This window comes from Jatropha curcas, chromosome 5 (assembly GCF_041381405.1).
Source record: "Jatropha curcas cultivar XTBG-Jc1 chromosome 5, XTBG_Jcur_1.0, whole genome shotgun sequence".
NCBI classification, from domain to species: domain Eukaryota; kingdom Viridiplantae; phylum Streptophyta; class Magnoliopsida; order Malpighiales; family Euphorbiaceae; genus Jatropha; species Jatropha curcas.
In genome coordinates this window covers 3567653-3595285 of record NC_143155.1, presented here as the reverse complement: position 1 = coordinate 3595285, position 27633 = coordinate 3567653, and the positions used below count along the sequence as shown (strand labels likewise).

Genomic DNA, 27633 nt, shown 5'->3' with positions numbered 1-27633 from the left:
TAATAAAGTTATAACATTCATCTAAGGTGATTTAATTATTCACAAATACACTTCATTTTACTTTAAAAAAAACAAAATTATTAAATGAACTTTTGGAAGAGGAGTTTGCTTGATTTTGAAGTTTCTAGAATTTGGAAAAGGAGTTTCCCACACAATAATTTCAAGTCCTATTTTGTCATTTCAAACTGGCCTTTTTGTTCTTTTGGCTTTTGTTATTTTCCTTTCCCTTTTCATTTTTCCGACTCTGTTTCAGACTGTGCAGAGAAAGAGGAGAGAGAAAAGCACACAGAACAGAGCAAAGTAACAAAGAAGAGCTGTGTGCCTGTATCTCCGTCCGTTCCTAGAGCTCTGTGTCTCCGTTTTCCTTCATCTGCATGGAAAATCTATCACATTCTCGCCAACCAAACATAGTCTCCAAGAGAAGCTGCAATGGCAGCACTAATAAGTTCACTTACGACGACGTGTTTGGTGGCCCGCCTAAGTTCGGAGCCCCGACTCTGTCGCCTCGGGTCGAGGATTACAGCGAGATATTTGGCGGTTTCCACGAGTCACGAGCCTCCTCCATTCCTGTCCTCGATCTCCCATTGGCCTGCAATGAAGTAGCCGAGGTTTTCTTCGATGTACGAAGCTCCGGTTTTGACTATCGTGAAGTTTTTGGAGGAGTCAATGGCCATGATTTTGCAGTATCTTACGAGGAGTTGTTTATGATGGACCAATCCAACGGTTTTGGTGATTCCTCCGACGAGGCTTGGTATGCTCAGGAGCTTCCTTTTTCTTTTTGGTATAAAATGTGTGTAAAATGTATATATAATGTTATTTTGCTTTTAGTTGCTTTGTTTGAGTTTCAAATTTCTACAACTTTTTAGCCTTTTATTTTTATTTTTTTATTTTTTATTTTTTTGCATTGTTTCAAAATTAGCTTGAGTTTCAGTTGTTATTTTATTTTTGTTGTTTTGAATTTTGCGTTAGTTAAATTTAAAGGAACTGAGGAATATTGTAGATTAGGATATAGGGATTGTGAGAAGAAAAAGGTATTAAGGGTGAGGTATTGCTGTTGGGGATGTGTATTTTAGTGATGTGGAGCAGGACAAAGACTTTGGTTGCAACAAGATGCTTACAGCCCAGCGATTTGTTCAAACTTCAAGGGGAAGTATTTCATCAACCTCCATTTCCGATGGCATGGCATCTGGAAGTTAAGGTATCTTTTCCTTTTCCTTACTTTTTTAACTGTTTGATTATGTGTATTTCGCAGGATGCTTTTGTTCTGTTGGATTCCTTTGCATAATATGTACTAGTGTTATATTAGGAGATTGAGTAAAAAGGCAATAAACAATTTGTATTGATCAGCATGTTCTTTTTTTTTTTTTTTTTTTTTTTTTTTTTTTTTTTTTTTAAAATGAAATTCAGTCATAAGAACACAAGTAGTCAGACTGGAGCATATTTTCTCTTGCCTAGAAGGGGCATGAGGAGGGGTTGCTGTGACAGAGAAATGGTCAATGACTTACTTAGGACTACACCTCTTCGAGGATGAATTGCTCATCTCTGTCTCATTTCTTGTTTTGGTCCATTCCCCTGCTTGGGAAACAAAAAGAGTTCACTGTGGGTTTATAGATATATATTCATATACAAATAATATATTGTGTCATTTGTATCTTTGGTACAAACATGGGCTTTTCTTTGCAATGACAAGGATGCCCTTTTAGTTAGCTAAGGGCAAGACCTGCAAGAGACTCCTATCATGTTAAGGGAGAGCATTCAACTTGCTTTGGTGTGTTATTGCCAACTAGCTTGAAACTTAGTATGTTACTAGAAGAAACAAAATATTCTTTCTTTGACTTCTAAGCCCCAAAACAATTTGATTCAGAGGGCAGTGCACAAAAATTAATGTCATTGCTTCAAGTTGTTCATTTCTTGCTTTTTGTTCAAAATTACGGTCATTGTTGAGATTCTTGATGATTTAGGCAGTTGGTTCTTTGAGGGGGACTGCACAATTTATTATTTTCTTTTACTGGTAAACATGAAATTTTTTTTTTGTTTTAACATCCGGTGTCCGAAGCCCATTAGCCGACTAATCCAGATTCGCAATGGGTAGGCCCACAAAGGGGGGGTAAAACGCTCCCTCTCGAGTGTTTAAAAGGATTCCATACTCAGAGCTCAAACTTGAGAACTCTGGTTAAGGGAAAAAGGATCCTTGCCATTCCATCTCACCCCTCGGGTGTTGGTAAACATGAAATTTTAATTTACATGTAGTTATTTTAATAGTAATTTTTTCCCACTGATAATAAATAAAGCATATTATTGACTTAGTTTTCAACACGTTTATGCATATGCGTGTGAATGCCTAGTTTCCATTATGTTCAATATTTGTCTATGAATGCCTATGTTTTGATGCCTTCAACTGTTTTTCTTGGTCTGAAATCATTCTTTATTATCTACTCTACTTTATGCACTGGGCTCATGGTTATAGCTAATGGCTCCATTTCTTGAGCTTCTTATGTTCCTGTGTGCTTTTGTGTAGATTACTGAGATCACTTTGACATTATGATGCCACTGACAATTCTTTGATGTTTTTGCCAGCAACGCTGAGAAGCTGAGTTGCTTTTATCCCATCCCCTGAGCTGCCGATTGCATTACATGGGTGGCTGAGAGAGCCAATACACCAGTTATATCACTCTCCATTGATGCAGGAGAAAGTGAAACTGATTTGTGGCACACTATTATTTGACATTTATTTTTGAGTGAAACTGATCATGTGTGCAACTGTGGTTTGTGAAGTTTTTAAGGCTCGTTATAAGATGTTCTGGAGGGAGATTGACGTCATTCTTTACCAATAAGAAGAGAAGTTCTAATTGACTTGATTCATTATGATTTTTATCGAATTGTGGAAAGGAATTTAATGTATGCTGACATAGCTGCTAGATTCCGCTGGTAGCTTTATGCACTGAAAGGTTGCTTGTGCATATGAAATGACATGGCTTATCTGAAAATTTATGGATCTAAGAAATGGATGATTTTGCATGCAATCTGATGCTTCTATTGCTATCTGCTACTGTCAGCTCTACGGGAAATAGCAGACTGCTTATATGACTAAATCTTTTATTTTTTAAAATTATTATTATTTATGGTGTGTGGTTGTGTGTTTCTATGTGTGTCTATATATGTTTAGATATTATTATTATTATTATTATTATTATTACTATTATTATTGTTATTATTATTATTATTATTATTATTATTATGATGCGGGTTCTGTATCCTTACTTTTATTGGATGATAAACCATAAGCATTTTAATCTATCTTCACCAAGCTACTTTAGAACTTGGTGCTAAAGTATCCTTTCCTGTTTTCTCATTAATAGGACTCCAGCAGAAGCTGAAAATCTATCAGAAGAGTTGGATCATTCTGCAAAGGATCAATGCTTATCAAATGGTGACTTATATGATTCGGTTGATGGTGGTATCGAATTTGACATAGCATATAATAAAGCTGGTCAAAGAAGCAATGAAGATTTGCGAAATGGGATCACGCACATGACACAGCTGCACGATGTTTCTGGATACACTTTTGTTGTTGATAAAAGCACTTCCTTGCCAAAGACAGACTACGAGTACCAATATCTGCTAGAAAATGATGATTATCTCAATATGGACTGCAGTGGGGAAATGTTGAGAGGAAGGCAACTCAGAAAAGTCATGTCACACCCAGTCAATGGTAGTACTGATGGGCTATTTGAAAATGATTTTGGAATGCACAGGGAATTTGTCAGAAATGGCTCTCTTCCGAACGAGACGTTTGTAACAATTTCTGATGTCAGCCTTAAGACTCGGCCTTCTCATTTGCCACCTCCTTTTAGACCACCGCCTGCATTAGAAGTTAAAAAGGAAGATTATGCTGAAGCAATTCCAAACTGTAAAAATGTTGCCTCTGAAGAGACAGCTGGAGATAGTTCTCCTCGCTACTTTGATGTAGAGGTAGATGCAAGTTCATCAGCTGCAGCTTCTGCTGCTTCTTTGAAAGAAGCAATGGAGAAAGCTCAGTCAAAGCTCAAAAGTGCCAAAGAATCAATGGAGAGGAAGAGGGAGGGTTTTCAAACTCGTAAATCAGGTTCAAAGAAGGGCAGAGAAGATAAGGTAGAAAAAGTGACTAAGATTGTAAGTGGCTCTGATAGTAGGCAAGATGATAGAGGGCAGAACACTAGTCAAAGAGAAGATAATGGAATGGAATTTTCAATTTTGGAGGAGAAGCAGAAAGTTAAAATGACAAGCCAGCCAATTTCAGACTCATTAGAAGGGAAAAAGCATCTAAATGTTGCCAAAAGAGCTGCAGATGAGAATCATGGAAGGGAATCCTTGTCATCTCAAGGGTCTGATAGAATTGCTGGAGCTGGTGAGTGGAAAGAAGCTACTCAATTTTTTGAATGGGAAGTGAATGAAAAGAGACACAAAGAGACGCGCGAAAGAGAAGAAAATGAGAAGAGACTGAGAGAGGCTCGCGAAAGAGAGGAGAATGAGAAGAGACTGAGAGAGGCTCGCGAAAGAGAGGAGAATGAGAAGAGACTGAGAGAAGCTCGCGAAAGAGAGGAGAATGAGAAGAGACTGAGAGAAGCTCGTGAAAGAGAGGAAAATGAGAGGAAGCAGAGAGAAGCTCGCGAAAGGGAGGAGAATGAAAATGAGAGGAAGCAGAGAGAAGCTCGCGAAAGGGAGGAGAATGAGAAGAGACTTAGAGAAGCTCGCGAAAGAGAAGAGACTGAGAAGAGACAGAGAGAAGCTCAGGAAAGAGAGGAAAATGAGAGGAAGCAGAGAGAAGCTTTCGAAAGGGAGGAAAATGAGAGGAGGCAGAGAGAAGCTCGCGAAAGAGAGGAAAGTGAGAGGAGAGTGAGAGAAGCTCGCGAAAGAGAGGAAAGTGAGAGGAGACAGAGAGAAGCTCGCGAAAGAGATGAAATTGAGAAGAGATTGAAAGAGGCTTTGGAGAAGGAAGAGAATGAGAAGAGACTGAAAGAGACTCTTGAGAAGGAAGAGAGACGAAGGGAGGCTGCTGTCCGGGAAGAGAATGCAAAGAAAGAAAGGGAGGCCTGTGAGAGAAATGACAAGAGGTTCAAAGAGGCTCTTCAGAAGGAAGAGAATGAGACGATACTCAAAGTGGATGTTGAGCAAGAAGAGAATGATAAAAGACTAGGTGAAACTCATGAAAGAGAAGAAAATGAGAAGAAACAGAGGGAGGATCGCAATGTATCAGACCAATCATGTAAGCTGGATGATGATAAGAACTCTGGAGCTACTCAATTAACTGGCATGCATGAGGGGAACAATGAAAAACTGGAATCAGCTAAGGAGTTTGGTCTTGAAGAAACTAGCAATAGATTGGCCAAACAAAGAAATAGTGAAAAGGAAGTAGCATCTGGCATAGAACATGATAGGAGCCAAGTTGTCACGAAAGATTTGACTAGCAATGAACAGAAGACCATTGAAAATGTTTGGAGCACTTTCCAAGTTGATTCAGATGCTGGAGATCAGGGTAAGAAATTTGCTTATGAAAAGTGTGATATAGGAAAGAATTTTGAGCAAACTCAAGTACCCTTAAATCAGGGAAACAAGGATAATTTTGTGTCGGCTAGAATAGTGAAAGAATCAGTTGAAATGGGAAGGAAACTGGAAGGAGCTCAGCCAGCTATACTTGAAGTAAAAGGAAGCACTCACAGGATGACCCAGCAGGTTAATGCAAGTCAGAGCATTGAGAGAAAAGTGAAGAATTCTAGTGAGACCCTTTCATCAGAATGCAAAGACTCTGAAAGAATGAAGAGAGAAAGAGATCTAGAAATGGAACGCCTTAGAAAGATAGAGGAAGAGAGGGAGAGGGAGAGGGAAAGAGAGAAGGATAGGATGGCTGTTGACAGAGCAACAATGGAAATGCGTGAAAAAGCATATGTTGAAGCTAGGGAGAGGGCAGAACGTGCTGCTGTGGAAAGAGCAACGGCTGAAGCTCGACAAAGAGCTCTGAATGAGGCTCGTGAAAGACTAGAGAAGGCGTGTGCAGATGCTAGGGAAAAGTCTGATAAGGCATCCATGGAGGCAAGGTTCAGGGCAGAGCGTGCTGCAGTAGAGAGAGCAACTGCAGAGGCAAGGGAGCGTGCTTTTGAGAAAGCAGTGGCTGAAAGGGCTACCTTTGAGGCAAGAGAACGTGTAGAAAGATCTGTTTCAGACAAATTCTCAGTATCTTCCAGAAATAGTGGAATGAGACCAAGTTCTTCCACCTCTGTGAGTACATTCTTGTTGTTACTTTTCTTTTCCTTGGCGCACAATCTCCAACAGAGTTTTGATGGATGTTAAATGGCAGGATCTACAAGATATGCAATACCAAGGTGCTGGATCACTTAGTGGTTCAAGATATCAATATTCCATGGTATATAATGGTACGGGATTTAATCAATTAAGAACCAGCCTTGTGTTTTTGTGGACTGGAATATCTTCTGAACTTCTTTATACCTTCTAAAATCTCGGTCCCTTTTTCCCCTCATTGCTGCTAAAACCATGTAATCTTACACAATGTCCTCACTATACAGAAAGATCCGAAGCAGTTGAAGGTGAATCAGCTCAGAGGTGTAAAGCCAGGTTGGAGAGATATCGAAGAACATCTGAACGTGCGGTATGATTTTCATGTCTGACTAGAGTGGTGAATATTTCTTTTTTTAATATCTGGGTTAACTCTACATTTTTGGCCGTATTGCAGGCGAAAGCCCTGGCAGAGAAAAACATGCGTGATCTTCTTGCTCAAAGAGAACAAGCAGAGAGAAATGTAATTAACTTGAAAGAAATTTCACAAACTCATTTATTTGAAATAACACTTTTAATTTACTGTCTTGAGTCAACTTTTGTTTATAGAGATTAGCAGAAACTCTGGATGCTGATGTGAAGAGGTGGTCAAGCGGGAAAGAGGGCAACCTGCGTGCTTTGCTTTCGACACTGCAATATGTATGTTGGATTTTACTTGCAGCAAGTTCAGCATGAATGCTTTATATGTTCTTCTTGTAGAAAGCATGCAAAAAAAAGAGAAAAAGGAAAAGCTTTCATTACTTTATCCGCCGTTGAATAAAATATGAACATGTAGTTTGACTGAAAATTTCAAATGTGCGTGGCTTTGTCGAAACCTCTTGGTAGGGAATGGCTTCCACAGGTGCAATGTTAGCTGCGTTAATTGCATTGTTTAATTTTTAGATTCTCATCATATTTGAACAATGAACTGTTACTCTTAATTTGCTGCTTTGCCATTGACCTTCCTGATAAACTTATACTGTTGTGCAGGTCCACTAAGAAATATAAATCACTACATTTCTGCATCTTTTGTCCTATATGTTTCATAATTCTTAATATCATATTTATCTGAAGATACTCTTTGGTTGGCAGATACTTGGGCCAGATAGTGGTTGGCGACCAATTCCACTAACAGAAGTTATAACCGCAGCTGCGGTAAAGAAAGCTTACAGAAAAGCCACTCTTTGTGTTCATCCTGACAAATTACAGCAACGTGGTGCAAGTATTCAGCAGAAGTACATATGTGAGAAGGTGTTTGATCTTTTGAAGGTGCGTTGCTAATGGCATGCCCTGTTCCTTTCAACTTGAGTTATAAGTAATTTGCATATAAAGCATAATTCAGAAAGTATATCCTCTCTAAGACAAATTGGTCTTATTTGAAACTGTGGCACTGTTTCTCTATGCATCAATAGAGAAGGCAACATTGATATTGGCTGGGGAAAAGTCGCCATAGGAAAATCTCTCATTTGTGAAGCCACATCCACACGCATTTTTCTTTTGAAATCTTTGATGGGGAAGACAGCTGCTAAAGCTTTGAACCTAGGCATGACCATGGTTCGGTTTCAAATTGGAACTAAAGTGAAACTGAACTGGTCAAAACTAGCATCAAACCATGGTCAACGGTTTCGGTTTCATACCATAACTGAAACTATGCCTTAACGGTTTAGTTCCGGTTCTTTATTATATTGAACCGAACTGGCGGTTCCAGTTTGAAATCGTAAAAAAAAAAAAAAAATGTTTGCAAAGAAGCTCCTAATTTGTTTTTTGTTTTCTTATAATTTTTTTAAAATAAATAAGAGTTCTTATTAATATAGCTTAGTATTTTTCAAAGTAATATTTATTATTATTATATTGTTATTATTTGTTCCAGCTACAAAACTAAAAAAGAAGAAAAAATTAAAAAGTTTGAAAAATGATAATCTAATTTTGGTTTCAAAACGAAACGAAATTGGGACCAGCGGTTCCAAAATAATTATAGAAATAACCTACAAGCAGTGCGGTTTTGGTTCTACCCTTGTTATAATTGGAATTGGAACTGTTAGTTTTAAAATTGTATAGTTGGAATTGGAACTGTTAGTTTTAAAATTGTGTAATCGGAATTGGAACTGTTGGTTTTAAAATTGAAAGCGGCAGTTCGGGAATCATCATGATGCCTATTTGAACCTTTGATATCTTATACTTATACTACAAGATAAGACATTCTGAGATTGAAGCTTTTTAAAAAAATTTGAAAAAATAATATAGATCATAAGTTTTGCTATGGCATAAAACATGAAATATTCTGATCCTTAGTATTACGGGTGGTTGATTTGCAGGAGGGTTGGAATAAATTCAACTCAGAGGAGCGTTAAGAGTTCCTGTGCTGATTTATATCAGTCTACAGTTAGATCAATTCTGTAATCCCAAGTAAATATCTCTATATGCATTTTAATTTCTTCCGTTGTTTCTATATGTAATTTTGTGCACAAGAAAATAGGAATTAAACAAATATTATTCAAGGAAAATTGGCTACTCTCGGTTCCAGATGTTATCGCCACTTCTTTACTTTTTCGCAAAGAATTGTTTCTTCCTTCTGTTTTTTTATTAAATGATTGAAATTGGCGTCATTTAAAAAAAATATTAAATGATTGAAATTGAATAATTTCGAAAAAGGTTAAATGATTGAAATTCAATGATTTGATGAATTACTTTGAGATGACGGCTGCTGAAATCCAATAGCACTTCTATGTTACTAAAATGTATAAACTCTTTTTACATCACTTTAATAATTTGTTTATTTTCATGGACCCAGTGCAAGCAGGATTATGTTAAAAAAAAAGAAAAAAAAAAGAAACTTAATGGGTTATTTTAGTTGAATATTTCATGAAGAAAAGCATTAAGTGCATAATAAAATTCAAAAATTGAGCAAGAAAGTGCGAATTTCCATAGGACCCAGCTCAACAACAAGAGTTGAACTATCAACAGGGCCACCTCTAAGTGGTGAAGGTTGAACTCCACTGTCATTCTCAACTTTCCATTCCATCCTTTTCATCTCTGACTTGTACTGGTTTGCTGATAAACTCATTTCCTTCAGCTCCTTTATCTGAAAGTTTAAAGTTTAAACATCGTTAAGATACAGCCATCATAGATCTTTTCGCCCAAGATACTTCTACTTCAGTTGAAGGGGGAAAAAGAGTTTTTTTTTTTTTTTTGAAAGAGCTCAAGGGGGAAAAATATAGATATGAGATAAAACCAGAATGTTACTGCTCCAAAACAAAAATGATTATAAGTAGCGAATTTCCAAGCTCTTCGGTTAATCAAACTCACCACCTTACAGCCTACTCTAATAACATTGTGCCAAAGCTCATTGATGCCAGTTTTATATTTAATTGAAGATATCTCAAGAACAAATAAATGAAGGATAACATAAAAAACGACTGAATGTAGTAAAATATTTATGATTATAGAAATCTCATAGTAGAAACTTATTATTAAATATGAGAAAAATGTATAAAAAATGATGTTAAAATGGCCAATGGTAACTAGTGACTGATGATGGTGGCAATCAGTGATTAATAAATTAAAATATATGTACTTATAAGATTATAATAAGTTTGTAAATGTTGAGAAAATGTTTTCTTTTCTTAAAAACGACTTTCTTTTTTTTAACAGAAAAATATTTTCAGTTGACTGATTTTCCTGAGCACCCAAACATTGAAAAATCTGGAAAATATTTTCAAGATATGTTATTTTTCTAGAAAAAGACGGAGTCTAAGCTAAAGCTCATTAGCACTGTTTTCCATTTAATTAAATACATCATGAGACAAGAAAGAAATGCATGTTGTCATCCTGTATGCTCCTTGTATCTAACACAGAATTCATCATATCATTTCCAAGAATCAATATTTTTCCTCTTTCAGGTTAACAACTATCATAATCTTTACCTTTTTCCCAGAAAACATCTTCTTGAGTTCAACTTTAGCCAGTGCTGAATACTTTGGATCTTCTCCTCCCTGACCACATCAGAATATTCTACTTAACTTGGTCTCTGAATATAATATTATTTAATAAACTCGAATACGAAAGGAAATATCAACATGATGCAATCTTCAAAGTTTAATATCTTACTCTTGGCAGAAAGTGTTTACCTAGGAATCCAAACTTTTAACAGCTAGTACTTATAAAAATAGATAGGTTCATTGCATGTTTATTTTCTACGATAGGTTCTTTAAAAAATACTATCCTTTTTTGAAGAATTTTGGTTAAAAAGAATCCAATTGTAGTCACTTTGACTTTAGGAGTGGTTCAAGGATGCAGCCAAGAAGCTATGGCATTGAACTAGATGGAAAAATAATGAACGGGGAGTCCGCTTTGAAAGCATCTGCCCTGCAACCTGTTCATTCTGTTTGAAGAAAGGAAGGATCCCGAAGAATCAATCTTTCTATGGAATAAAAAGTTTACCTCATATAAATGTGCCAAGCGAAGGAGTACGCTTCCGTCATCCAGTTCCTGCAAATATGGGATCAGACTGAGAGAGATATAGAGATTGAAATCTATATTGTTCATAACACAGGTAGGCACCATCACCTGAAGAGTAATCAAAGCAACATTCAAAGGCAAGCTGTAGTTTGGATCCATGACAGTTCCTTCAGTCAAATGAGACGCTTTCCAATTCTCCTCTTTCTGAACAGTAAATCATTTGCGTTAGAATATCTTGATATAAGCTTCGGAAGACCATACCTAAAAAGCTAGCCATTGAGGTTGGAGAGCCTAATCCATAATATCTTGTATTTAGTCCATGTGGTATTCTACCCCATACTGTATCTCTTAAGAATTTGACCAAATTGATATTTACAGTGTTCTTGATCAACACAAGTGAAATGAAGCATACCTCATGTGCAAAAGCTAATAGAAGCGGTGAGTAAAGTTCTTGGCCAGTTGTTCGCCGCCAGATTGATCCAGCTCCGAGCTGGTTGATGCTCATATAATAATTTCCTCGAATCTGAATAAAGATGTAGATTGTAGGAAAAAGCTCAGATGAAGCATGCATATTGTTAAGTTTTAAATGCGATAAAGAGGCAGGATAAGAATGTGAATAAGAAGTATTTATTGAGTTCTCAAGAGAAAAGTTAATTTTGTCATGGACATACCGTTATTCCCTCGCATCTATCTTCAACACAAACACTTTCATCAAGGGGTTCACCAACTCCTCTAGAGTCGTCATCGATTGTACGCCTTGTGTAGTAAAAGAAACAACAATCAGTTTAACATGTCCGTACTGAAAAGTGGATACAATTAATGAATGTTGAAAACAAAATCAAGCAACTATTTGAACCTGTGAAGCATTAGTTCTACTTGACCATCCTTGATGCTTGCCCCTCCAGTTGCACGATCAACCAAGAGCGACAATTCAGATTTCTTATCCGTTATAAAAAGTCCAAGGTTAAGCTGGAAAAGGCAACAAAAGCTAATGTTAATAAAATAATGTAGTCTAGCCCTAAAATGATCATAACGAGGGAATTTCTTCGTCAATACAAGGAAAACATGACAAAGCAATTTTACAAGTTGGTAATAATTGTTGTGCAGATAATTCTGAAACACTGGATTTCGACAATAATGTTCACCTTCTCCGGAGTACAAACCAGAATATGATATCTATAGACAAGCTAGCGTGTATGAGCATATGCAAAAATATAAGATTAGTTACTAAGCAATTCACATAGACAATTCATATAAATTATAAGGACGGTTAATGACCATATATAATCACAAAGATGAGGTCATGTAGTCAGTGGCATTTGAAACCACCAAATGCTATAGATAGAATCCCGAATTGAAACCCAATAGGATTTAATCACGATCCTTTTCAATGCAATAAAATTTCATAATCTTTTTTGTGGTTGAGCTGGTATATTGAACCAAACAAACAGAAAACATAGAACAAAGGCAATATCGCCAAAAGTAGCTCATTTGTGTCTTATTGATTTTCAGATAGCACAAGCAAAATCAGGCTATTAAAAACATCAAATCAATACAGCTGCACAGGTCAATTGTGAGACTATTTTGACACATCTCTCCTGCACGCACTAACCCCAAAACAGAATCATGTTAAATGCACTAATAATTCATGTATATTATAACTGTACCCCATTGACTGCCATCAAACAGAATCAATATTGGCAAGTTTCGGAGCATTCACATGATGTAGACACATTATATTGATTGATGTTAGCATTGAGAAAATTACTGGATAATAGTTTCCTGCTTGAGGTTGATTAACAGAGAGGTTCCAGTCAGCTCTATAGTCTCGAATCTGCAGGAAGAGAGAAAAAAAAACGGAAAAAACATCATTTTTTTTGAGTTAGCACTTGGCACCACTCACTGAGCACAAGGACATTTAGCTGTGGTGTAACAAACTTCACAAGGGAATTGGCTGCAGAGAGCTTCCAAGAAAATATGTTAAAACAAGAAAAAATGGGGCAATTGACAGTATAATTCTGATTTCCAACTCTACAGGCATAACTAGAGGCCATGTACAACTTCTCAGCTTCTTCAAGACACATGATCAACCAACAACAAGAACAGAGTCTGTAGTTAAGGCTTATTGCATCATGTGCTTGGAGCTTTGCATATCACTGTTAGCCAAACCGTTTTAACCAAACAGCAAACATATTAGACAAAAATAAAATCTAATCTTAAATCTTCATTTCCAACAGATACTTTGAGTCTACCACTAAAATAATGCACAGAAAAATATTTTGAAAACACAAAAGATAATCCTTGGATTGAGTTCATTGTCTGCCACGTGGAATATTATGAGAGTAAAGATAAAAATGTCTCTCTGCTAGCATCTATGTGTATCTAATCTGAGAACATAAGAAACACAGTACTATTGCATGTTTTTCCAAAAGGATGCTGCAAAAGTTTTTGGTGTTAAAAGAAAGAAACCATTCTGAGAGTTACCCGCTTTAGAAAGTCCCTTCCATTAGAATCAGTGTAGAACACCTTGTCTGTGACCATATTTGTTGTCATTCGTGTGATGACCTCTTTTCCAATACCATCTTCTATGGGAATTGGCCCGATCTTCAGAAATAAATATTGTTAGACATAACTCATTCAAGTTTAATGAATCAAACATATTTAGCATGCACTTGTATGAATGGGAAGAAAAGACAACTATGGTGCTTTTAGTCATTGGCAGCATAAATCTGTTTGAAAAGGTGTCTCTTCGTGGAAAAGAGTTACACAAACAATAATAAAATACTAATAATTTCACTCACAGTGAATTCAATTTCAGCATGCTCTTTGTTTTTGTAAAGTCTTGTGACCTAACAAACACACATAAACAATATTTAGTGAACAAGGACCTTGGGAAATGGTTGTAATTGTGTACAATTAGCTGTTGAAACATATTGTAAAATTACCAGTCAAACTTTAAAAGACTAATGATGCATAGAGAGAAATATACTAACATTGACCCATTTATCACTAGATAAAGCTATATATAAATTGATGACCTGGTAAATCCACGAATTAAATTGTTGGTGGACCTCATCCACTACAGGTCCACGATAGACCTTCAAGGGCACCTGCAGATAGTTACAAAATAATTTTAATTAACAAATTAGATATGTTGAAATCTTTATGATTAAAGTAAATATTGTGTTTCCTAATTTAGATTTATTCCTAATTAGTGTAAAGATTGTGTTTTCTAGTTTAGGTTTATTCCTATTTAGATTACTTCCTATATTGGAACAATTTTTTGTATATATATAGTGGAGTAGAGGTTGAAAAATATAACACAATTGAAAGAAATAAAACATATTCTTTCCTTTAATTTCTAAATGGTATCAGAGTCGTTGCCGTTAATTTTTCGGCAACGGTTTCAGTTTGCAAAGTGGTCTGAGATACACATAGCACCGCCGGAAGTGGGAGTTGGTCGTCACCGCCCGTCTCAGAAGGAAGAACGACCGCTGATCGACACTCCGTCCAAACCACGTCACCGTCTGACCACGCGCGTGTGCACACGCGCCTCCAGAAGATTCTGACTGTTCTTAGCGCGCCAGCGCGTGCGGCTGTTTCCAGCGAGCTCCGTCGACGATTCTTGTTCCGGCGACCTCGACTCGGTGTGGTGACTCAGACCTACTGGTTCTTCAACACCAGTTTTGCCTTTTTTGGATATTTTTTCCCTTTCCACCACTGCTGCTGCCTTTTACCGCTACTGCCTTTTTTTTTTTTTTTTTACCCTTGCTGTCGTTTAAATTTTTTTTTTTTTAAGATATGGTTGACGAAAAGAATGTAGATATGGTTTTTCACTCAGAGAGCACCTCACTTCAGATTAGTCCGGTGAAGTTAGATGAAACAAACTACTTGGCTTGGTTTCGGTCTTGTTTATTATTCATTGAAGCTAGAGGTTTGCAGGGATACCTTGATGGTGGAGCAACTAAACCAGTTTCGACAGATCCGACCTTTAACAAGTGGAAATCCGAGAATTCTCTTATTATGTCTTGGTTAATAAATTCCATGCAGCCAACTATTTCCCGAGGATACTTGCTTCTTGATACAGCTAAGAAGATATGGGATGCTGCTTCACAGACGTATTCACAAACTGGAAACTATGCTCAGAGGTATAAATTGCGATAGAAAGTTCATGAAACCAAGCAGGGAGATTTGAATATCGCTCAGTATTTTGCTGAACTTAGTGGGTTATGGCAGGAACTGGATTATTATCAAGACGTATTCACAAACTGGAAACTATGCTCAGAGGTATGAATTGCGATAGAAAGTTCATGAAACCAAGCAGGGAGATCTGACTATCGCTCAGTATTTTGCTGAACTTAGTGGGTTATGGCAGGAACTGGATTATTATGAAGACTTTCAAGCAAGATGTATTGATGATGCGACTCAAGTTCAAAAGTTGATTGAAGTAGAACGTGTGTATGATTTTCTGGCTGGCCTAAATAACGAGTATGATCAGATTCGAGTCCAAGTTCTTGGACGAGATCCCTTTCCATCCTTACAACAAGCATACTCATTTGTACAGCAAGAGAAGACTAGGAGGAACGCTGTGATTCACAGATCTACCATTGACAAAGCAGGGTTGATTGCTAATTCTGCAAGAGAACATATCCAGGCTGCAAAGAGTAGTTCTTCAGATAAGATCAATTATTTTGTGACTATTGCGGTAAGAATAGGCACACTAAGGAGTTTTGCTGGAAATTACATGGACGCCCAACTAAAGGGCGTGGAGGAAAGCGGGTCAGTTCTTCTAGACCACAGGCACACATATCTGATAGTGGAGTTTTATCTGAGGAACCATCTACTGCTGGAAGCTTTTTCAATAAGGAGATTCAGTCCCTAAAACGATTGTTGTCACAGCTTGATTCGTCCTCAACTCAGACTGCAACCTCTAATTTTGTTAATTCAGGTAATGCTTTCCTTACATTTCTTGCAAAAATTGCAAAAGCCTCTTGGGTTATAGATTCAGGAGCAAATAAACATACAACAGGCTCTATAAAACATTTCCTCACATATTCTAAGTATCAAGGCACAGACAAAATTCAAATTGCGGATGGCTCCTTAAGTACCAATTGCTGGCACAGGTTCAATTGACTGTACTTCCAATATTAAACTCTCACATGTTCTTCATGTTTCTAGATTTCCTATTAATTTGTTATCTGTTAGCTTAATCACAAAAGCACTTAATTGCAAAGTAACTTTTTACCCTACTCATTGTATATTTCAGGAACTGAATACGAGGAGAACGATTAGCAGTGGTAGCTTTTGTGATGGACTGTATCTGTTGGATGACGCGGGTACCAGTCAAGCTTTGTTAGGAACTTCTAGAAATCCTTCCCATGAAGTTATTCAATGGCATAGGAGATTAGGACATCCCTCTTTTTCTGTTTTAGGACTTTTTTTCCCACTTTGATTGCTAAATGTGATTTTAATTCATTAGTATGTGATGCTTGTGAACTTGCTAATCACACTAGGCATTACTGGAATTTGATTCCTTTTGCTACTATTCATTCTGATGTTTGGGGTCCTATAAAAACTGTCTCTCTTTCTGGTTATAGATAGTTTGTGACCTTTATTGATTGTTGCACTAGATTGACTTGGGTTTATTTGATGAAAACAAAAAATGAAGTTTTTTCGTGTTTTCAGAACTTCCATAAAATGATTTGTACTCAATTTGATGCGCATGTTAAAATCCTAAGAACTGATAATGGTATTGAATACATGAATGTAGTTTTTCGTACCTATTTAGATTCTAATGGTATTATACATCAGACTAGTTGTGTTAATACTAGTGCTCAAAATGGAGTAGCTGAAAGGAGAAACAGACATTTACTGGAAGTAGCTAGGTCCCTTATGTTCACTATGAATCTTCCCAAATCATATTGGGGGATGCTATTTTGACCGCTCCTCACCTTATCAATCGTATGCCTCTTCATACTTTAAATTTTAAAACTCCATTAGAGGTTCTTCAAGTAAAAAACTCTTATATTATACCTCCTAAAGTCTTTAATTGTGTTTGCTTTATTCATCAGAATAGTCTAAGCAAATTAGATCCTAAAGCCTTGACGTGTGTGGTTGTTGGTTACTCTACTACTCAAAAAGGATACAAGTGTTATCATCCTTCTTCTAGGAAATACTTTGTGAGTATGGATGTTACCTTTCAGGAGTTTGAATCTTATTATCCTTCCCAGTCACCTCTTCAGGGGGAGAAATATCAGATGGAAAAGGTGATGGATGACATTTCTTTCCAGGGGGAGATTCCTGTAGACATAGATAGCAACATAGAGCAACCACCCAAATCTCTAGGAAGATTGGATAGACCTGATTTGAAAACCTACACATGGTGGACTAATACAGATACAACCATGGAGCATAAGACCTCTGATCAACCGTCCTCTCCAATTTCAGTCCCTGAAAGAACAAGAACTTGGTGAGCCTTCTTTAATTCCTGTTGATTTTGATCTTAATCTTGATTCCAGTCCTTCTGACAATGACCTTGATATTCCTATTGCTCTTAGAAAAGGAGTTAGAACATGCGCTAAACATCCCATCTCCCATTTTATCTCCTATAATGCTCTGTCCCCTTCCTATAGAGCCTTTGTTTTGTCTGTTTCTATACTGCAAGAGGCATTACAGGACTCAAAATGGAAGGCTACAATGGTTGCGGAGACGAGAGCTCTGGCAAAAAATGAGACATGGGATCTTGTAACTCCTCCACCAAGAAAGAAGCCAGTTGGATGTAAATGGGTGTTCACAATTAAACATAGGGCAGATGGTTCAATTGAGAGGTACAAGGCTAGATTGGTAGCCAGAGGATTCGGTCAAACCCATGGAGTTGATTATCAGGAAACATTTGCCCGTGTAGCCAAGATGAACACAATCAGAATTTTGATGTCTTGTGCAGTCAATCTTGACTGGGAGTTACATCAATTTGATGTTAAAAATGTTTTTCTGCATGGTGATTTAAAAGAAGAGGTGTACATGGAGATTCCTCCTGGATTTGATGATGAAAAAACCAGAGGAAAAGTTTGCAAGCTGAAGAAGTCATTATACGGGCTGAAACAATCACCACGAGCATGGTTCGAAAGGTTTAGTAAAGCTATGCTTTCTTTTGGGTATATTCAGAGCGATGCTGATCATACTTTGTTCATTAAACATCATGAAGGTAAGATCACATTGCTTATTGTTTATGTTGATGATATAGTGATGACTGGAAATAATGAAGAAGAAATGACTCACTTGAGAAATTTGTTAGCTAGGGAGTTTGAGATTAAGGATTTGGGAAAGTTGAGATATTTCCTTAGGATAGAAGTTGCTAGGTCAGAAAAAGGGATTTTTATTTCTCAGAGAAAATACATCTTTGATCTCCTTAAAGAAACTGGTATGTTGGGATGTAAACCTGCAGAATCACCTATTGAAGCCAATCATAAGCTTCAAGCTAGAGTGGGAAGTTCAGTTGATGTTGGCAAGTATCAGAAATTGGTCGGGAGATTGATTTACCTTGCCCATACTAGACCAGATATTGCCTATGCTGTAAGTTTAGTGAGTCAGTACATGCATGACCCTCGGAAGTCTCACTTAGAAGCAGTGCATCGGATTCTAAGATATTTAAAATCAGCTCTAGGTAGAGGACTCTTATTTTCTAAACATGGTCATTTAACAATAACAGGCTATACAGATGCGGATTGGGCTGGTTCCTTTAATGACAAGAGATCAACCTCAGGTTATTGCGTTTTTGTTGGAGGAAACCTGGTCACATGGAGAAGCAAGAAGCAGGCTGTTGTTGCAAGGTCCAGTGCAGAAGCTGAATATAGAGCTATGGCACATGGAATCTGTGAATTTCTATGGTTGCATAGATTAATGGAAGAGTTAAAGTTGGTTAAAACAACAAATATATCCTTATTTTGTGATAGTAAAGCAACCATCATTATTATGAACAATCCAGTCCAACATGATCGAACTAAGTACATAGAGATTGATCGTCACTTTATAAAAGAGAAGATAGTTGAAGGTTTTATAAGTGTCTCCTGTATAGCTTTAAAAAAGCAACTAGCTGATGTTTTTACAAAGGGTTTGCATAGCAAGTTGTTTCATCCTTTAATTTGCAAGTTGGGCATGAGTAATATCTATGCACCAACTTGAAGGGGAGTGTTGAAATCTTTGTGATTAAAGTAAATATTGTGTTTCCTAGTTTAGGTTTATTCCTAATTAGTGTAAAGATTGTGTTTCTTAATTTAGGTTTATTCCTATTTAGATTACTTCCTATATTAGAACAATTATATATATATATATATAGTGGAGTAGAGGTTGAAAAATATAACACAATTGAAAGAAATAAAACATATTTTTTCCTTTAATTTCTACAAATATATTTAGCTCTAAATGTGTTACGTGAAATAGTTGGCTTTATAGCATCCACTACAAAACCTTAAGCGAATATGTGGAGAGTCTCGTATCAAACCCCAAACCTGATATCCAATGGCACCTAATGCCAGACTCCTCTTTAAGTTGCAGACCCAGAAAGGAAAAAGAAAAAATAGCTAAAAGGAAAAGGAATCTAAACGTAGCATGTGGAAAAGGAACCTAAATAGTTAAAAAAAAAACTATTAAATGTTTCATGATAGATACAAATCTATTTAGATGTTTTAAAACTAAATGAATGATTTTATCAAAGGGAGTTTAAGATGAACTAATTGAGATTTAATTAACGGTCTCCTCCTTAGATTTCTTTTCTTCTTTCTCTCCTTATCTCTTCTTTTTTGTCTTATTTCCCCTTATTCTCTCTCTTTATATCCTTTTCCATTCCTCTTCTCTTACTTTGTATCTTACAATCTCCACTCCTTTATTTCTAGTACTGCTTAAGAACAAGTTGGCAGATTTTGATCACATGAAAACTGAAAATAGGGGAAAAAAAGAACTCACTTTTCTTGCAACGATATTGGGAGGAAACCCATTAGGCCGAAAAATGTATGCACCAGAGGATTGCTGAAATAGAACACAACCGTATCAGCTACACTTCCATGAACTTAAAGCCAAATATAAAATCCTAAAACACAGAAATTACATACCTGGACATCGGAGCTTGAACCATACCAAAGATAGCTCTGTTGAATTGGTATATCAACCTAGTAAAAAATGAACAATAAATTACATATGATCTCTCATTTCATTATCAAAACATCTCCATATAACACAAACCAGTAACATGGACTCTACTTCCTTCTTTTGTAATGTTAAAGAACTTCAGATGCCAGAGTCAATGGATCAACATGCAAAATTGTTAAAGCACATTGCAATATGAATGAATCTAAGTCCCTATGAGGATTGCCTCCAGCATTTTCAGTTATAAAATAAGAATATAGAGCTTGTAAAATAAGGTTTAGTCACAAATATTCCAGGAAGTTTATTTTACTGTGCTCTTTGGTCCTTACTTTTCTCAAATTAGCAAATTTTGTCCATGAGTTTCCTTGCTGTAAAAACTGACTCAATACTTGGTCCTTGATTATGAAATTAAGATTTTTTTTGTCAAACGTTAGCCCCTGAAATTTTAAATTATATTGCACTTCTGTCTTTAAAATTTTAAAATTAATTACATTTTACTTCCTAAATATATAATTAAATTTTAGAATACTTCAGTTCCTCTAAATCTTGACATTTTTATAATAGCTGTAATATAGGGACTAAAATTGCTAATTTCCAAACCTAAGGCATCAAATTGTATATTGAATTAAGGCAAGTTTCAGGGAGTTTTGTAATTAACCTTAAAATTATCCAAGAACATTATAAACCTACCGTAAAAAGCAGGAATGCGAAGCAGCTTACCCCAGATTTAGAGTTGAACATTCGTTTGAGTTGGCCAGTGGTAGAAGAAAATGACATTTTCAAATTTCCAGGTCCAATTTCAATGGTCTCTTTCAGTAAACTTCCCGTTTCATGGAGTCCATTTCTTCTTCTCCCTGCATCATTTCAGTGTCAGAAAAAGGAAATAGAAAGAAATAAGAAAAAAAAGTTTCAACTTTTAATTGTCTTCTTTTTTGGAAGATAAACTTTAGAGGAATTCAGCAATGGTCTCTATCAGCACATAAACCCAATGGGCGCAGCTAAAAATATGAAACGGGTCAACTGAGAATATAAGATCAGAAATTTTACCTGTCTTAGGTGCATGAGTGATGAAGTAAGTACTCCACCCAAGTGGGGTCACAGACACTTGAAAGACAAGCCAGTATTTAGGAACATGATCGGATGACAGTCCTATGTAGGCCTTCAAATAGAAGTTTCTTAAGTTGCCTGTAATATTATCCATGATCACATATTGTGAATCAATGGTTTTGCCCGAGGAATCAGAGACGACAAGATTGGCATCATTAACCTGTTAGTCATTGTGGCTTCAGAATTAAATTTGAAGTCATAAAAACTTTTATTTATAGGAAAAAAATGTAGGACACATAAAAAACAAAAAGCACAGGATAACATCAAAAATTGCAATTCAGGGAAGCATAAAAACTCCAGATTGAAGTAATGACCAAAACAAAGAGTGGAACATTTAAATCACTCGACTAGAAACATACTCGTGAAAGATGCAAGCCTAGTTAATGGGCCTGGCATCTTTACCATGTGAAATAACTTCCTAACAAGTTCAAATCACAATGAAAATTCATTAAAAGAAAAAGGAAAAGGCTAGAACAATTATTTTCAAAAACTATTAGCTGTCGCGTTAGAAAGCTTCAAATCTCATTATCTCAAAATCATTGCATGCTATCTTTTGAGATATAGTTTATGTAATGAGTTTTGAAAAACGAATGAAGACCAACAAATTCTTAGAGGAAAATAAGTGATGGTCATCACCAAGTTTTAGAATGGTTAGCATTTAGCAATATAGTTTTAAGATAACTATATACGGGGATAAAAGAAGGTTGAAACAATAGATGCATTAAAAGAAACAAAAGCTTCATTTTACAATTCTGGAAATGCTTAATGTAGGAGGCCAGCCCCTTATCCATTTGTAGCCTCTGCATTGCACTTAAAAAAACACTGTTAGAGACCACTGTAAAGGACAAAACTTGAAGGCCTACTTAAAATATCAGCATGCTTATAGAACTTCATTGGATGGAGCCAAACAATCAAGGCCAAAATTTTTCATTTTGATCAAAATGGAAGCTACACCTGTAACTACTAATTCTGGTACTTCTTTATTGTCACCCTACCATTTTAACTACAGCTACAGTTATTGCATGATATTTATCAGAAAGTTTGGTGATCTTATGCATTCTGTCATCATGTATGTGATTGTAAATAATATGAGCAATTGAAAATCATTTGCTTGTGACAGTATAAACAACAGAACGAACATTTACTTACCGGTATTCTGATAACGTCTGTGCGATTCCATCCAAGAGGGTTGTACGCTACTATAATCTGAAAGTAACCAGTTGAAAAAGATAAGTAAAGAACCTAGTGATGTACTCATCGAATCAGAGTTAAGAAATATATGAAAGTAGTACCAAACTCTTTCCATCTCCAGCTTCCTCTGTTGGTGGACAGTAACTGATATTTAGCAGTTGGCACTGCACAACAATGTAGGGAGAAGGGAAAAAGAAAATTGATTAGGCTAGGAACAGTAAGTTGATTATCTAATTGCATGTGTAGCAACAACGAGATGCAGAGGAAAAGAAAAATCCACATATAATTACATTGCTCTATGGAACCATTCAACTATTTTGCAGTATACTGACTTTGGCAATTTATGTTACTTCATCGCAAGTCACATTTAGCACATATGATAATTCATATAAAATATACAATCAATAACAAAGAGATTATGGAATATATAAAAATATTACAAACTTAAAAGTGGAGCTTTGCATTTTGTAAGAAAATTAATAAGAAAAAAAGGTAAAGCTACCTGGCTGAAAGTCGATGCAGGTGCAGTACATTGATTTTTGGATTTGCTCACTAAGCACGACAGAGCAGAACTTGAAGTATCTTCTGCCTATAGAATGAGTTAAATTTTGAGCTATATAATGGAAGCATTTAGCATTATAAAAAACTTGCTGTGCATAGAGAAAACAACGAGTACATGAAATTTCAGAGGAAAGTCAACTGCCCACCTCAGATGCTCCAATAGCTAGACGTTTTGTCCAGTCATCTGTAGTGTGTTGTTTGGCAGTTCCAGTGACAGCATCATGGTGCTGTGCTATACCTAGAGCATCTCCAAGCCTATAACTGCTGGGACCATTGGATTTTTTCCCAACCAAAAACTCCAGTTGTCGTATTGCCTGTTTTAGACAAGAAGGTAATTTTTCAGTGACATAACTGTACTCTAAAGTCAAAAAAACATGAGAAAACTCAGACACAATTTTCATGATAGGAAGAGGCCATCCTCTTCTACAGGGACACCTATGCGTATAGTTTATACAGCGTGAAAAGGCCACAACATAAGAAATAAACTTATAAAAACAGAAGCATATTTCAGGGTGGCTTGCATCTAGAAGCTATGACCTTTCCTATATGTTTCCAAGGCAAAATAACCATCAAGGCATGATCTTGGCATCATACCAAATAATATCCACTGAGCTGCCGAACATAGCGCTTAAAAGCTGGGCGACTAGTAAAGAATCCAGTCCAATAGGCATTTTCTCTATCTGCATACCTACCAGTTAACAAGGAGCAAGTATATATACATGATAGACAGTCAATAGCTTTGTTGCATCAGAAGGATGAAAAGAAAAGGTGAGAAAAGAAACAATCAATGCTCACGGAAAATAATCATCAGTTTTCAATGGCCATGATTCATCTGCTGCATTTTTCACATCAGTATAGATAGACGGTGTAGAATATAAGGCATTTACTCGACCATCCTGCAGGTTAAAGATACAAAAAATGGTATATTCAAAACCAAGTATATTAAATGAGTGAAAAGGGGAAAGACAACTGAAAAGACAAGTTTTTCACATGAAGTTTGAACAGATAACATTTTAATTCTTGTTATCAATGTTACAATACCTCAAGGAATAATGACAGATATGAATTCTTAGGTAATGAGCCATAAACATCAAGAAAAAAAATTGAAGAACACAAAAACCAAATAAAGCATGAAAAGCTGTACCTTGCGTTTAATAACTAACTAAAAAGTGAGAGAAAGATACTAGACAAGACCAAAATTTCTCGTAGAAAACACGTCACACCTAGTGGGAAAATTGGCAAAATTACATGTAACACTTATTGACACCTCTCCAAGCTCATAAGCTAACAATTAGAACACAAATTAGTCAATGCAGAATAAATTATGGTGCATGTATTTAATTTGGTTGCCACAGCTAATTCTGGGTAAAGAATAAGAATAAAAGATTTCAAATCAAATCCAAAACAAGAAATATGAAAAGCATCTCCCCATCTTTCCAGCACATACTGCCAGTAATATAATCAGTGGCCTTGTATTTCCTTCCCATTTAAAGAATGCTACAACTCTTTACCTTTTCAAGAGCCATTTGCTGGCATAGAGTGCTAAAAGGAGATTTTGCAAATCTTAAACAATCACGCAATACATATTTGATGATAGGGAAAAATGTGTAGATAATGAGGGTGGAGTTGGAGAGACATTGTATCAGAGAAGGAGCATGCAAGTTAAATGATAAGATTCAAAAGATAAAATTTCTCTCTTCACATAAAGCTCTACCTTGTTAACATAGTGAATCAATTTGTCCATTTGTTTGAACCAAGACTCAGCATATTGGTACTGGAAATCATCACCCATGGTCCACATAATGTGGTTTGTCCTTGTCACATTTGCCTGTAGAAAAGGATGAAGAAATATCATAAATCTTGGCACCTGAAGTGATGCGAATTGTTCAATATTTCTCCTGATAGAAGTAAATTTAAAATTAAAAGCATAAAGGCTTTTGAGAGAAAGAGAAGAAGGGAGCTTAAATTTTACTTGGGCAATAGCAGCTTTTATAAAGTCACTGACCCGCTGCTCAACATTATAGTCAAACAGAAGAGGATTATCCTGCAATGTGAAATGAAATATGACAGGTCAGGAAGGCTCAAAAGGAGATCATATAGAAATTGGGAAAAATAATAATCATAGACAATGGAACCTGAACAGGCTCAAAGTTATCGAACACTTCAAAATGGAAACCTGGAGGAGGACTATAATGTACAGGAAAAGCATTGGCAAAAATCTGAAAAGGGCATAAAAAGTGAACAGTAAACAAAACACATCATTTCTAACATAGAGCAATTGATAGAAGTGGAGCAATAGTTGTTAGGTACCTGAGAGGAAGAACCAAAAGTTTTGGAACCACGCCATATAACTTCTAGAGATTTATCTACATAGCGCTTAGCTCTGTCCTGGTAATCAATCCTTGCAAAATGTACAGAATCAAATCCAAGCTGCAATGGAACCAATCAGAATGTCTCACATGTTAGGACGAAAAACATAGCCGAAACAACATGTTTCAAAGAAAACAAAACATGTTGATGAGGCATGTTATAAGAACAATTATATTTATGAGAAATGTATCAACCACTGTATTGGGTGATTGACCATATATAAAATCATCTACCTCAGCCCCAAGCAGGTAACCTTGAACAGCAGAGTGTCCAAATGGATCAATTTGCCATCCAGCACGAGGAGTCTTGTTAAACTGTGCCTTTATTGCACGATGACCCAGTGTTGTTTGATCAATCATGTCTATGTAATGGCATGTTGCTTCATCATGCATACACCAGCCACCATTTCTGCAAATGAAAAAGTTAAATACTTGTCATACATGCCAAAGAACTATACAATTTAAACATCTTTTTATCTCTCTCTTTCTTTCTCTCTTTCCAAACAATGAATCCTACTGCTTAAATTTGCATACATGAATTCCAATTGGCCAGCATCTACTAGTTTCCTCACTTGCCCTTGTGTTTCTTCACTTTGTTCTAGCCACCATCGTTGGAAAAAAGCCTATGATTCATTTTCACTGCATTAGATAATTGTCATAATAATGACAACAGACAAGAATTAACACTATATGCTCTCAGACACCCAGCTGTTAAACAGCAGAGAAAAACCAAGTAGTCCAACAATGTATAGCAGCAAAACAATGATACCATTTGACAATCTTGAGAACAATGGTCCCATAACTATGTGATCCAACGAGAAAGAATATGCAACCCATACGCAGTAGGAGAAAAGTCTTCCACGGTGCTTTTTTTGTTGGTTCATTGGTATTGCAAGGCCTGATTGGAAAACCCATGACCCCCCATCTAAGATTTTCTAAGGTATTCCAACCAGGCTATGCCTATTTGATAAATTTTACATGGTACTTACCCGTAGACAACATATCATTAGTTAGGGGACTGAATTCTCATGCATACACATCCAGCAATATGTTTACCCTAAATTTTGAGAGGAAATCTAAGCATTCTACTAAAGATTGAATTTCACAACATATTAAGAACTAAGAAAATGATTCTTTTAAAACTGGAACACTCTCTTTTTCCAATTTTTACACAGATGATTTTTTTTTTTTTTTTTTTTTTTATTAAGAATCAATATGTATGCCATATTCCAAAAAACAATAAATTTCTTACAAAGATTGTAATCAAATTGCTATCAGGTGTCAACTTCCATAAGGCCCTAGCTTCGCATATCAGGAATGACCAAATTTCACATAGAGAAGCATTAGTAATGCATAAGTTGCTTGATTATTTAATAGAGCATATAAAATGCAGTTGGAACTTATACATAACAGTCTAGACATTTAAAGGTACAATATATATACACTGAAAAATCAACAATCAAAAAATATCTGCACTGTTTACCATTTCAGCAAAAACGAACTTTCTATTTGGATCTCTAAGAAGTGATGCCACAACTGAGTCCAGCACATTTTCAACACAAGCACCCTACAGCAAAAAACAAGCAAAGAACAAAAGATTACCTTATAACATGATTATTGACCAAAAAACAAAAGATGAACCATGATACTAAGTAAGAAATATAACCTGAATACTGTTGTTTGATCCAACATAGTATTGGTCAATAGTCTTTAACCAACCAACATCATCATGTGAATGTGCTACCAAATGAACATTGAGTTTTCCTTGAACAACTCCATTCCCAGTACTGTACTTCACATAACCACCACTCACTGTTCCATACAAACCAAACCCAGAGGCAACAAAAACATAGGCAAAAACCCATGCTAAAAAACTTTGAATCCTACCCATTTCAATGATTGCCTGTAGCTTACGAGCAACAAAGAAGAGCTAAGTTTTTTCAGTTCTTGACTAACCAATTTATAGAGACAATTAAAGGGTTTGAAATTGACATATAGTAAATGACCAGAAATGGACTTTGGTTTCTTCTCTGGCATCTCCATGCCGGCCAAAGAGTAAAGGATTTTGTTTTTATTGGTGAAAAGTGGAGGAGTTCTCAATTTTTTGTTTTTACAGAGACAATCCACATGTTAGACGCATTTGGCAATGAAGTTTCTATCTTTATGTGAAAACTAAAAAAAACAGTCAGTGACTGGGCGCGGCGGGACCCTTTATAAGAGAAATTACAGTTTTAGGGATTTGGATTTGGATTTTAGTTTTCCATTTGGCATCATAAAATCCATAAAACTATTCAACAATATCTGATTTCATGACCAAAATTCCTCATTTTCGCAGATTTTGTAAGTCCACCTGAAAGTTGAAATCTTATACTCAAATTAGGTGAAGAACCGCGGGTCGTTTTCTTGTATATAAGAAGAAAAATAAATTCAATGAAAAACGTAATCTATAATCTATATCTATAATAACTATATCTATCTATACTGTATATAATAGTTT

The 27633-nt window shown here is 36.1% G+C and overlaps 2 protein-coding genes across 2 annotated transcripts; one reads left to right on the top strand and one right to left on the bottom strand.

The window, feature by feature from the left end:
* Positions 1–215: 215 nt before the first annotated feature.
* LOC105628960 (Chaperone DnaJ-domain superfamily protein) lies at positions 216–8832 on the top strand. Its single transcript, XM_089721938.1, has 8 exons — positions 216–751; positions 3360–6255; positions 6335–6410; positions 6561–6643; positions 6728–6793; positions 6880–6969; positions 7402–7578; positions 8625–8832. The coding sequence occupies exons 1-8, from the start codon at positions 375–377 to the stop codon at positions 8658–8660; spliced, it is 3801 nt and encodes a 1266-aa protein (XP_089578064.1). The 5' UTR covers positions 216–374; the 3' UTR covers positions 8661–8832.
* Positions 8833–9014: 182 nt separating this feature from the next.
* Positions 9015–27214, bottom strand: LOC105628959 (Glycosyl hydrolase family 38 protein). The gene is made up of 29 exons (XM_012210461.4): positions 26803–27214; positions 26620–26703; positions 25671–25759; positions 25371–25545; positions 25078–25197; positions 24903–24986; positions 24740–24811; positions 24482–24595; positions 23563–23663; positions 23362–23455; positions 22914–23081; positions 22709–22795; positions 22308–22370; positions 22165–22221; positions 20956–21175; positions 20629–20762; positions 19875–19931; positions 19729–19791; positions 13806–13877; positions 13569–13616; positions 13252–13371; positions 12536–12601; positions 11624–11736; positions 11439–11523; positions 11180–11290; positions 10876–10971; positions 10750–10797; positions 10233–10301; positions 9015–9391 (listed from the first exon to the last, which is right to left on the bottom strand). The coding sequence occupies exons 1-29, from the start codon at positions 27025–27027 to the stop codon at positions 9203–9205; spliced, it is 3024 nt and encodes a 1007-aa protein (XP_012065851.1). The 5' UTR covers positions 27028–27214; the 3' UTR covers positions 9015–9202.
* Between the last annotated feature and the right edge of the window lie 419 nt (positions 27215–27633).